This window comes from Physeter macrocephalus, chromosome 15 (assembly GCF_002837175.3).
Source record: "Physeter macrocephalus isolate SW-GA chromosome 15, ASM283717v5, whole genome shotgun sequence".
Lineage (NCBI taxonomy): Eukaryota > Metazoa > Chordata > Mammalia > Artiodactyla > Physeteridae > Physeter > Physeter macrocephalus.
The window spans coordinates 142,902-154,775 of record NC_041228.1 but is presented as its reverse complement, the minus strand read 5'-3'; the positions used below and the strand labels follow the sequence as shown (position 1 = coordinate 154,775).

Genomic DNA, 11,874 nt, shown 5'->3' with positions numbered 1-11,874 from the left:
CCTAGAGCCCATGCCCCGCAACAAGAGAAGCCACAACAATGAGAAGCCCGCACACAGCAACGAAGACTGAATACAACCAAAAATAAGTAAAATAAAACAATACATAAATAAATATATATAATAAAGGCCTGGCTAGGTGGGTGCTGACCGATGACGCAGGGGGTAAGGGTGTCCAGATGAAGCCTCACCTAGTCCGGCCACACTGCTGTGGTTCTCGAGCATCACCTCCTTGTAGAGGGCCCTCTGGCCAGGGTCCAGACACTGCCATTCCTCCCGTGAGAAGTGCACAGCCACATCACCAAACGTCACAGCCTCCTGAAAGGACATACAACAGTCCCCCAGGAACCGCTGGGTGTCTCAGGCACATGGACCACAAGGTTGGGTGAGACAGTCACCAGGCCCCTTTGGCTCTAAAATCAAGGGGAGGAGGGAATTCCCTGGTGGTCCTGTGGTTAGGACTCCGCACTTCCACTGCAGGGGGCATAGGTTAGATCCCTAGTCAAGGAACTAAGGATCCTGCAAGCCACGCAGTGTGGCCAAAAAAATAATAATAATAAAAGAAAAGAAAATCAAGGGGAGGGACAGTATGGAGAAAGGGACCCAGACTACGGTGATATACAACCCTCCCCCGAGAGCCTCAGCCAGGGCCCGGTCTGGGCAGGTGTTTGCTCACTACCTTGGCAACGGGCATGCCTGAGACCGGCAAGGGTCACAGTGTGGAGCCGAGGGAGGGTCTAAGTCCAGGCCCAGTGGGCAGTGGGGTGCCCAAAGGAGGAGGAAGGGGACCTCCAAGGAAGAGGGAGGGAACGGGGGAAATCAGACTCCTACCATGCGTCTGGGTGGGTGGGGATCCGCGTGTCCCGGCCGAGAGACCTGCTGAAGTTTCGAAAAGGTCAGAGATCAGTATTCTAGAGGCCCCAACCCCTGACTTCCAGGCCAATTGAGGGGCATGGTACTACGTTCCCCGATCCTTTACCTCCAACCCCAGGTGTTCTCTGGCAGGGACTTGGGGTGGGGCCAAAGTCACCATGGCACCTGAGTACCTGCCCCCCGAAGCTCTATTCATCTTTTAGAGTGTGTAATATGTATGAATCACTCCACAAACATGTAATGGGTGGTTGCCACGGGTGCCAGGTGCTCAACCAAGCAATGGGGATACAATAGTGAACAGTACACAAAGATTTTGCCTTCACGGAGCAGTCTACTGGAGAAGAGAGTTAAATGACCACACAAACAAATGCAAAATTACAGCTGTGATGATAGCACCGAAGCACAAGAAACTCTGAAAGCACTTAAACTAGGAAACTCTGACTTAGTCTGATGGGTCACCTCCCCTAGGTGCTAACTCGGTCAAGGTAATGTAGGTGGGGAGTGCACTGCAGGCAGCAGGAACAACGTGTGCAAAGGGCATGAGGCAGGAAAAACCGGGGATGAATGAGCCTGTGGGGCCGCAAGAGGAAGCACGATGCGACTGGAGGCTCGACTAGACAGGAACCGGAAGGACGGACTGCAAGGACAAGAGGAGTGGACACAGGACCCCACCCCAACCCCAGTACATAAACTTGGCCCCTCCCCAGGCATCTCTCTGGGAGGTCAGAATGAGAAGCGGGCTTCCTAGGGGAGCTTTTGGCTCTCAAATCGGCTTGCTGTCCGTGAGGACAGCAAGGCTAAGGCAGCAGTGACCACTGTCAGGTGGGTCCCCACCTGGGTCTGGCCAGTGCTGGATCCTGGGTCCCCTGTAGAGAACCGCAGGCCCTTAGGGGCAAACAGAATTCAGAGAAAATACATATCGTACTCCCCCAAGGTACAGCCCTTTTTGCCACCCTCAATAAGTCTAGGTCTTCGACGGGCAGTGAGGGAGGGAAAAAGAGGGCCCTAGAGGGAGATGATTATGCAGGTAGAAGCAAGGATGCCCCTGGAGCAGGCCTAGAACCTGCGGGAAGGTTACGAGGCTGCCGCGAGGAAGGATCTGCGGGACTCCCCCTCCCGCCTCCCACCTCTGCCGGCCAAGACGGCCGAGGCTCGACCACCGCCCCGCCAGGCGCCCACGGGCTCTGAGAGCCGCCCGCGCCACCCGCGCTTCCCCGCGGAGAGGCCGGGGGAGCGCGGGGCCTGCAGAGTCGGAGGCGGAAGGACGCTGGGGCTGGTAGGCGGCCTCTCCGCCCGAGGGCGAAGAGCACGTGGGCCGCCCCGACACTAATCCGCGCGGGTTGCATCAACTCACCCTCCCCGGGGCCGCTCGAGGACCCACCCGCGGGACGTCGCCGAAAATGGGCCTCGGCCGCCCGCAGCCGCTCTGCCCCGCAGACTTCCGGCCGTTCTGGGCGGTTCGGAGGCTCGGCCAACTCGGTGGTTCCCAGCCGGACCCCGCCCGCGCCTCGGAGCCGGAGAACGGGCGGGGCCAGATCGCTGGGGAAAGGATGGAGCCCGGAGAGGGCGGGGCGGAGTCCGGTAAAGGGCGGGGTCACAGTACGAGGAGGGCGGAGCCGGGACCCAGGAAAGGCGTGGGTCTGGGACCGGTGTCTCTTGGCCTGGGGGCGGGGAGCGGACCCGGGCGAAGCGGGCGGACAGCCTGAAGTTCGCCCGGGACGATCCCGCGCACCTCCGGTCACCAGTCCGAGGGCGCTGGTCCCCGCACTGCTCCTATGTGCTGGTTTTTCCATAGCACAATGCACCCGCTGGGCACGTTCGAGGCCCCAGGACTACGGAGACACCCCCACCCAGGCCGTGCCCGGGGTGGAGGCGTACGGGGTGGGGGGGAACGGCCAGCTGGGGGCGCAGAGGAGCCGTGTGCAAAGAGCAGGTGTCCTGCACCTGGTGGGGCAGGTGGTCGAGGCCGAGGTCACTGCAGAGTGCGGCGGGGCACCGACAGCTCAGAGATGAGGCTGGGAGGGCCCCAGAAAGGGTGAGGACCACCAGGAGAAGGAGAGGCCCAGGGGAGGGTCGTCAACCGGGACTCCGGGCTGGGGTCCCTGGCTGCATCGCGGGGCTCGGGGCAGCAGGACAGCCCAGGACCTGCCGAGAGACCGGATGGGGTGGGACCCCAGGCGAAGGGCGGCACACCCCGAGGTCAGGTCAAGGCTTCTCCTCGCTGCTCCCCCACCCATCCCCAACTTCGTGTGGCCCCCGGGGCCACCTGTTCTGGGTGTTCTACCAGATCCACGCTGTCCTGTGTGTAGGGGCGGGCACCCCAACTTCTCTGGGACTCAGCAGGAGCCTCCCCAGGTCCCTGCAGCCCTGGGGAGGACGCTGCCTGCGTCTTCGGAGGCCTCAGCTTTGTGCGGCCCTGGTCCCTGGAGCTCTTCACACTGGACAGCCCTGGAGCGGGAAGGGCGGGGGAAGGGTGCGCAGAGCTTTTCGCGGGGAGGGCCCTGACACCCGACTCGTCGATGATCCAAATCCCGGGGTCCCAGGCAAAGCCACTGTGAAATTGGAGCAAACCAAAGTAAGGAAATGGTCAGAATCAGCTCCCGGACCGACTCCTAGGGGAGGTGGACGGGAAAAGCAAGTGCGCTCGGAGGAACCAGCTCCTCTCCCTGGGCCCCTGTGCAGCATGGTCCCGGCGCTCCCACCCCACACCTCCCAGCTCGAACTCAACTCTCCTGTCCCCACATCACCCCTGGTCACGCTTAGAGAGCATCTGTGCAAAGTATGAATAAACGAAGGAATGGAGAATGGGAAAAGGCTGGGAATACACCTGCTTCCTAACCCTAATCGCCAGCCAAGCGCTCAGGTACCCTGAGCTCACTGGTGGTCCTGATCTACTGGGAGCCTTCCTGCTGGAGGGTCTTCACACTGCACCATCTAGAGCTAGGAGGTGCTGGCAAAACTGGGCCCTAGCCTGGCCCCCTCAAGGTGAGAGGAGCACTCCCACTCAAGGTAAGGATGACCCAGGGAGCCAGAGGGGGAGCCAGGGCTGATGCTTGGGTCTGTGGACCCTGAGGACAGAGCCATCTCAGCCACCACGAAAGCCTGGCCCAGAGTGTCCACCCAGCAGACACCTGGGCAGTGTGGGAGGTGCAGGTACCAGGGCACTGAGGGTGCTGCCTGGGAGTGGGGTGAAGGAGACTGCTTCTATCCGCTGCAGGCCATTCCAGGGCCTCCGTGGCTGAGTCCCCAAATCCTCACTGAGCCTTGGACCCACTGAGCAAACAGACTATTAACAGTAAGGGGCCTGGGGAACTTCCCTGGTTGTCCAGTGGCTAAGACTCCGCGCTCCCGATGCAGAGGGCTGGGGTTTGATCCCTGGTCAGGGAACTAGATCCCGCATGCCGCAACTAAAAATGATCTCACGAGCAGCTAAGACCCGGAGCAGCCTAAATAAATAAGTAAATAATAAATATTTAGGGACTTCCCTGGTGGCGCAGTGGTTAAGAATCCGCCTGCCAATGCAGGGGACATGGGTTTGAGCCCTGGTCCGGGAAGATCCCACATGCCGCGGAGCAACTAAGCCCGTGCGCCACCACTGCTGAGCCTGCGCTCTAGAGCCCGCGAGCCACAATTACTGAGCCCGCGAGCCACAACTACTGAGCCCGTGTGCCACAACTACTGAAGCCCGCGCGCCTAGAGCCTGTGCTCTGCAACAAGAGAAGGCACCACAATGAGAAGCCCGCGCACTGCAACAAAGAGTAGCCCCCGCTCGCCGCAACTAGAGAAAGCCCGTGCACAGCAACGAAGACCCAACGCAGCCAATAAATTAATTAATTTTAAAAAATTGTTTAAAAAATAATAAATATTAAAAAAAAAAAGTCAGGGGACTGCATGGTTCCCCAAATGGTCACAGTACCCCTTCTCTGGTCCAACCCAGATTACTTTCCAGCTATTTCCAGCCTGCGATTGGGATTCCAAGCTGTAAGTGTTCCCAGGGGAAAAGCCCAGTTTAAAAATTATTTTTGGGAATTCCATGGCGGTCCAGTGGTCAGGACTCCGTTTTCACGGCCAAGGGTGCAGGTTCAATCCCTGGTCGGGGAATTTTGATCCCGCAAGCTGTGCGGCCAAAAGAAAAATTATTTTCAAAGAGCTGTGTTTCCAAGGCCAGTCTGGGCCATCTACTAGACTTTCTGTAGTCTAGTAGATGGCCCAGAGCAATAACACTTTCAATGAACCAGAACAGACAGAGCCCCTGAAGGCCATCACCATCCCTGAGCACTCAGGAATCTGATGGTGTGCTAAAATGGACCTCGGGTTTGTTTTAATCGGGGATGGTAAGACATGCAGACTTGGAAGTGAAGGAAGACATTTATACTCACAGGTCTCTGGAATGGGAGGCAGGGCACACCATACGGGGCCACACAGGGAAGCACTAGGTTGGTCAGGAGGCAAAAGAGGGGAGGGAAGGTGTGGCCCAGAGCCTTCATTGGGGTTTCCGCAGGAAGGAATGGGCAAGGCAGAGCAGGTACGCTGAGTAAGCTTAGGATCATATGTTTGAATAATTTCAGCAGGCTGCAGGTTATCAGGTTATAGTTGGTCTCTAGTTGTCCCCTACCTGGCCCTGGGGTGATGTAGGGCAGGGAAACATTGGTGTGGTATGTGAGTCTCATAAAGGAGATAGTGGGGAGTGTGGGCTCTGGATTGGTTGGTTTGTATCAAAGCCTTGCTTTAAGGTTCCTTTGCTATCTCTAGGAACGCCTTTTGGATTTAGCCTTGCTTGACTCAAAAGCTGGCAGGAGGAACCAGGAGACCCCAAGCCCTGAACAGAAGCAGAAGTTCCCTGAGTCCCCCAGGGAACTGTTACCTGAGAGGCCAGGGGCTTGGGGAACTGAGCAAAATGAATGAGGTGCCGGAGGGGGCCTGAGGAGGTGGGCAGCAGGGGCTGTGGGTGACAGGCCTGTGCCCAGCACAGAGAGGCCTTGTCACCACCTGCTCCTGTCTGACTCCTGCCCCGTACTCAACTTTTTTCCCACTTGGACCAGAGTCCCTTGAAGGCAGGGTCTGTGGTGTTTCCATCTTACCTCACTCAGGGTCAGAGGGAGAGCCGAGGGCCACGTGCCCCGCCCCCCCATACTCCATCCTAGGAAGCCCACAGCCCACAAGTCCAAGCACTGTCCCCACCTCCATCCCACTCTTCCTCTGCCCTTTTGGTCCTCCAGGCCTGTCCCGAGCTGACCCCAGAGCCCGTCACCCTGCCCCAGGGCGGCCCCGGTGCCCCTCAGCTCCTGGCCCTGCTGTAGGCTGTGCTGCCTCCGGACGAGCTATCTCTGCCGAGAGTCGGCCGTCTCTCCGGGTGCCTCGTGCTCCCCTGTGGCTTCAGCATGTGGCCACATGGACCCTTCCTTCTCTCTCCTGTCACCTTCTCCTGATGTCTCTCTGGCCTCCACCCCTGCAAATCCCACCTGCCCGCACTGGTGCAAACACACCACCCCAGAGTCCTGAGGGCAAGTGACCCTGCTCCCTGAGACCCCGGCCCTCACTCTCTCCCTGCCTCGCTGGCTCTCCCTCCTCAGGCGTCACTTGCACGCCCACTGCCCTGGTCACTAAGCTCTCCCTGTCCTCGCCTACTGACAGTTCTCACTCAGGGGTTCCACCTCCTCTTCTGCTAATGCCAGGGACCCGCTCTGGAAGGACCCCTCCCACTTCTCCAGAAGCCCCCTCCCGGAAAGATATGCCCTACTGGAGGCTCCCTTTCTGGTAAGGCTTGCCCGCCCACTCGACGGCCCCGCAGCGGGAGAGCAGCCTCCCCGCCAGACCACCGGAGCCTCTGCGCACTGCGGGACCAACCACCTCAGTTCGCCTGCGCTGAGGCCCCGGCGCTAGAGAGGGGCCCCTGGCGCCCGCGAAAGGACTACAAGTCCCGGCGTGCCTTGCGGTGGCGGCCGCCGCTCCTGGCCGGAAGGTTAAGGGCTCTCGGTCCCGCCCCGGAAGATAAGGCGCCTCTCAAGGGCCGGGTCTCTTCTTTCGGCAGTGCCCGGCAGCAGGTAGGACGTGTTGATGCCGTCTGGTGCCATCCGGTGCCATCCGGCGCCCTAGGGCCCGTGAGGGACCCCAGCCGGCTCTGCAGAAGGCGCCGGGTCGCACGGCCGGGGATGGGGGCGCGGAGGGTGCCGAGACCTGGAGGGAGGAGCCGGGGGAGCGGGAGCCCTGAAGCCGGGGTGGTGGGGGTGCCTGGGCCGCCCGGCCGCTGACCATGAGCCGCCCCCAGACCGCCGCGATGGGCCGCGTGATCCGTGGGCAGAGGAAGGGCGCCGGCTCCGTGTTCCGCGCGCATGTGAAGCACCGAAAGGGCGCCGCGCGTCTGCGCGCCGTGGACTTCGCCGAGCGACACGGCTACATCAAGGGCATCGTGAAGGTTCGGGGCGCGGGCTGGGGCGGGTGGGGGCGTGGGGCGCCCGGCGGGACCCACGCCACTCAAGCCGCCTCGGCCCGCAGGACATCATCCACGACCCGGGCCGTGGCGCGCCTCTTGCCAAAGTGGTCTTCCGGGATCCGTACCGTTTTAAGAAGAGGACGGAGTTGTTCATCGCTGCCGAGGGCATCCACACTGGCCAGTTCGTGTACTGCGGCAAGAAGGGTGAGCGTCGCGCCGAGATGGAAGGTCGCGGTGGGGAGGGACCTGCAGTTCCTTGAGGTTTATGCCTTGGGTCGGGGGAGGAACACTGAGGCAGCAGCCTTCACGTGGCGAGACCTGCTTGGCCACGCATACCCGGTGGGTGCCCGGAGAGCTGTAGGAAGAGGCTGGCTGTGGAGTGCTGCGCTGGCCTCGTTTTTGGCAAGCAGTGGTTAGGACACGCCATCTGACGCTGGTGACCGCCCTCGCAGCCCAGCTCAACATCGGCAATGTGCTCCCGGTGGGCACGATGCCCGAGGGCACCATCGTGTGTTGTCTGGAGGAGAAGCCTGGTGACCGGGGCAAGCTGGCCAGGGCCTCTGGGAACTATGCGACTGTCATCTCCCACAACCCTGAGACAAAGAAGACCAGAGTGAAGCTGCCCTCGGGTTCCAAGAAGGTCATCTCTTCCGCCAACAGGGCTGTGGTCGGTGAGTGGAATGTGGCAGTTGAATGCTGTGGGTCTCCTGTGGACAGCCAGCAGCTAGACAGGGGCCTGGAACCCAGCTGCCTGCTTCACTGAAGGGTGGGCTGTGTAAGATTGAGCACAGCTCTAAAGCGGGTGTAGCAGTTCCTACTTAACTGCTGGTTGGGTATTGAATGAGACCGAACCCACTGGGACTCTTAAGGCAGACTTGTTTGCGCTTGGGGATAACCTGGACTTATGTGATCCTTGCTCACGCATCCACCTGGTTAACATCCTACCAAGAGATGTGTGATTTCCTTAAAGTCGCCCAGGAAAAAAGCATATGAACCCAAGTTTGTTTATTTTGCTTTTTGTCAACACTTTTGAATCCATGTGGCTAAGCCAGTCTTGTATGGGGGAGGCTCTTGAGGATGTGCTCACAGAATAAACAAAACAACGGCAGAGAAGTGGCAGGCTGGGTCAGCTGTCCTGTTTGGGGTGGGAAGGTGCTTGGAGGAGCCCAGTGTCAGACCCTGCAAAGGGGACGACTTCCTGGAGAACCATGGATCAAGGTAGGCATTCCAGACGATGTGAATAAAGCCCTGGCTTAACGACCCTGCAGTGCCTGAAGAAACTTGTCAGCTGATAGGTTTCAAGGGGACTTGGCGCTTGGGATGGTTTCGAGGCATTTCTGAGGTTCCTGGGAACATGTGATCCTGTATGACACACGGGGGTGGGACACTGGCACGGACCGAGCAGGGGATGCTCTGCCTGACGGGAGGGTCCCCCAGTGCTGGGCAGGGTGTGATACATCTCCCTGAGGTCCCTGGTCTCCCAACAGGTGTGGTGGCTGGAGGTGGCCGCATTGACAAGCCCATTCTGAAGGCCGGCCGTGCCTACCACAAGTATAAGGCAAAGAGGAATTGTTGGCCACGCGTGCGGGGTGTGGCCATGAATGTAAGTGGCCCCAAAATGGACAGTGGTGGGGGTATTCAGTGTACTGGGTCTGTGAGATTGGGTGGACAGCCTCCTTCCTGTAGTGTTCCCTCTCCTCTGTGGTGGGGGATCTGTAGTGTGAAGCTCTGGGTGATGGTTTGTAAGCACAGACTGGTTGATTATACCCTTCCCCAAGCCCTCCTGAGGTAGGTCGGGGCCACCCCCCCAACACCACTTCCTTCTTCCCACAGCCTGTTGAGCATCCCTTCGGAGGTGGCAACCACCAGCACATCGGCAAACCCTCTACCATCCGCAGAGATGCCCCTGCTGGCCGGAAAGTGGGTCTCATTGCTGCCCGCCGGACTGGGCGTCTCCGGGGAACCAAGACTGTGCAGGAGAAAGAGAATTAGGGCTGGGGGCTCAATAAAGTTTGTCTTTTTCACAGCTGAGCTGTGCTTTTCCATGGTTTCAGAGGGAAGGGTCCCTGCTGGGAAGAGTGCCCTGGTGTTCCACATATAGGGAGGAAGAAGGAAGATGAAGTAGTTGCACTAGTGAACAGTGGAAGCTTTGGACAGAGAAGGTGGGGCTGCTGGGTTGCTTCACATCTTGACTCCTGGAATCCCCCACCACCTGCACATGGAGCAGAGAAGCCCACTCACACGGAGTGTAGCCCCCAGACCTCCGTTCACTAACTTGTCTTGAGCACTTGGAGAATCTGGATGAGGGTTTGGGTGCTGTTGGGTGAGAGAGTGGTGTCCCTGGAGCCACAGGCTGGAGAGCAGGGGTGCTGCCTGCAGTGGAAGGACCAGACTAGTTTCTCAACAGATGGGCTTCCTTTTTGGCAATAGCTCACTACCACCTTGTCCCAGACTAAATGATGGACTGGTCAAAGCTGACAGAACCAGGGCAGGCTGGGCATCAAAATGGGAGTGGAGGCCCATCAGTGCCTCGGGACCAGGACACTTGCTTCCCAGAGGCCAGCCAGAGCCCCATGCCCCTAGTGGTACCCCTTGTGAGCTGATGTGAAAGCAGGAGCTGCAAGCCACTGTGCCTAAATGACCACTGGAGTGAGTGGTAGGCTGGGACAGCAAGGGTGGATGGCAGGCTGAGGTGGGATGCACCTTTACAGACTGGGTGGAAGGGCACTGGCTGGAGTCTCTGGCAGCCACCTTCCTGAGTCTCACGCATGAGAACTGGTCACCTTGACCGTTTTGGGAGACTGTGGCAGGGCTCCTCCTGGGTGGTAGGGCCTCACTGGTTACCAGGTGGCTCCTTGTTCTCATGGTCCATACCTGTCTCTAGTGCGAACCTCAGTTCTAGTCTTGCCTTCCTGGGGCCCCACGGGTCCTATGCCACCCACACCTAGACAGTGACCCAGTAGGCTAGGACCTCGGTCATGAGAGGAGGGCAATGGTTCCTTTTGAAGGAAAGGGCACTGGATATGTTCGCCTGAACCATAACCTGCTTGCAATATTGCTCCCTTCTGGGTAAAGTGGACTGGGGCTTCGTCCAGGGGACTGGCCAACAGGAGAGTTTGCTCCAGGAGCATTCGGGCACTCAGACCCTGAGTGGACACGCCCCATTTACAGGAGTTGGGGCTGGGGGCAGTGGGTTAAACTAAAACAAGGGCTGCTTTGACCAGTAAGTATCCTCTTCACATGGCCCTGAGAAAGGGCGTGGTTTTCTGCCTTTAGCTGCAAAGGAAAGGGCCTGCCTGAACTTTTGTTGGTTGCAGTGCCTTGAGAGTTTCACTGAAAAGGATAATTACTGGAAATCTGGTCACCAAAGCCTCCTCGCCTTCGCTGCGAAGCCTAGGGGTCGTGGTTCCAGACTGCCACCTGGTGGCAGCGTTCCCGATCTACGACGCAGCTTCTACTTTCCTCGAGGCGGCCGACCACCGAGACGCGGCGTCCGTTTCCCAGAGCGACCCTAAAGCGTCTTCTGCCGGGATCCGGGAGGAGGGCCACGTCACTTCCGGTCGGGTTTCGGTCGGCTGGGCCGGAGCGGCAGGCGGGGCCTGGACGGGCTGCAGCCGTTGGGCGGTGCTGAGGTGAGTGTGGGTCGGTGGGGGCGGGGGCGGGGGCGGCGGGGCCTCCCGGGCGCGGAGCGCGGACCATCCCCTCGACACCGAGGGCTCTTGCCCCGGGTCCCACTGCCACAACTGGAAACACACAGCCTGATTCTGCCCAAATAAGGGTGTCGAAGAGGGCCAGCTCCCACGAAGGGTGGACCCAACAGGTGTGGACAGCACGGGAGGTCTGAATGGCAGGGATGGGCTCTCAGCGGGTCAGATTCCAACTGAGATTGGGCAGGCCACCCTGTGCCTTCTGCTCGCTCTCTGGGGCAGCCCTGCTGCTGTCTTCCTCTGAAGGCTGCCCCCCCCCAGTACTGGGGGGGGGGGGGCGGGGGGGGCCTCCCGGGCGCGGAGCGCGGACCATCCCCTCGACACCGAGAGCTCTTGCCCCGGGTCCCACTGCAAGGCCCCGAACCCCACTGGTCTCCCCCGGTCTGGGTCGTTCCTCGCCAGGCCCCTCTCCCGCCGCGGAGTCTCCGTCACCGGTCCCAAGCCCGCTCTGGGGTCTGTCCACCGTACTCCCCTGCCGGGTCGCCCCAAGGGGCTGCTTCCGCGGCGCGAGATGCCGCCGGTAACCTGGCGCCGCGCGCGCCGGCCTCGCACTGTTCTGTTCCCCTCTCCTCCTCCGCCCCCAACTCGTTCCGCCCCCGGTACTCTCCTCGCGGGACTCCAGCTCGGGGGGTTCATGCCCGCGCACACTCCCGTCACCTCCAGCGTCAGCCCGCCTCCGCGTTTCCCCCGCGGCCCTGCGGGTCCTGCACCCCGCCCCACCGGACGTATCTTCCTTCCCACCCTTCTGCTTCTGGCCCTCGGAAGCCTTTCTCCCAGAAGCCAAATTTTTGTTTCTCTTTCTAGAGGCTTTTTTTTTTTTTTTTTTTTTTTTTTGCGGTGCGCGGGCCTCTCACTGTTGTGGCC

At 60.0% G+C, this 11,874-nt stretch overlaps 3 protein-coding genes across 12 annotated transcripts in view; 2 read left to right on the top strand and 1 right to left on the bottom strand.

Annotated features, from left to right (window-relative positions):
• The window catches only part of ZNF7 (zinc finger protein 7), a 12,905-nt gene extending 10,604 nt beyond the window's left edge, over window positions 1–2,301 (bottom strand). The window contains exons 1-3 of one of the 6 annotated variants that reach the window (XM_007104713.3): window positions 2,225–2,301; window positions 829–876; window positions 189–315 (exon numbers count right to left, since the gene is read on the bottom strand). In XM_007104713.3, the coding sequence (XP_007104775.1) occupies window positions 189–315; window positions 829–831 (130 nt within the window). In that variant the 5' untranslated portion in view covers window positions 832–876; window positions 2,225–2,301. Of the gene's footprint in view, window positions 1–188; window positions 316–828; window positions 877–976; window positions 1,220–2,049; window positions 2,123–2,224 lie in introns of those variants that run through there. The other 5 variants (XM_028500629.1, XM_028500628.1, XM_028500630.1 and 2 more) reach the window with 5 other exon arrangements.
• A 4,528-nt stretch (window positions 2,302–6,829) lies between these two features.
• RPL8 (ribosomal protein L8) lies at window positions 6,830–9,329 on the top strand. Its single transcript, XM_007104709.4, has 6 exons — window positions 6,830–6,914; window positions 7,139–7,285; window positions 7,366–7,507; window positions 7,756–7,974; window positions 8,791–8,906; window positions 9,137–9,329. Exons 2-6 carry the CDS (start codon window positions 7,148–7,150, stop codon window positions 9,293–9,295), a joined length of 774 nt encoding a protein of 257 aa, XP_007104771.1. The 5' UTR covers window positions 6,830–6,914; window positions 7,139–7,147; the 3' UTR covers window positions 9,296–9,329.
• A 1,473-nt stretch (window positions 9,330–10,802) lies between these two features.
• Window positions 10,803–11,874, top strand: part of ZNF34 (zinc finger protein 34) — a 13,659-nt gene continuing 12,587 nt past the window's right edge. For 2 of the 5 annotated variants that reach the window (XM_028500647.2, XM_028500646.2), the window contains exon 1: window positions 10,868–10,935. The gene's annotated coding sequence lies outside the window, so the exon portion shown is untranslated. Of the gene's footprint in view, window positions 10,936–11,874 lie in introns of all 5 variants that reach the window. The other 3 variants (XM_028500645.2, XM_055091084.1, XM_055091082.1) reach the window with 2 other exon arrangements.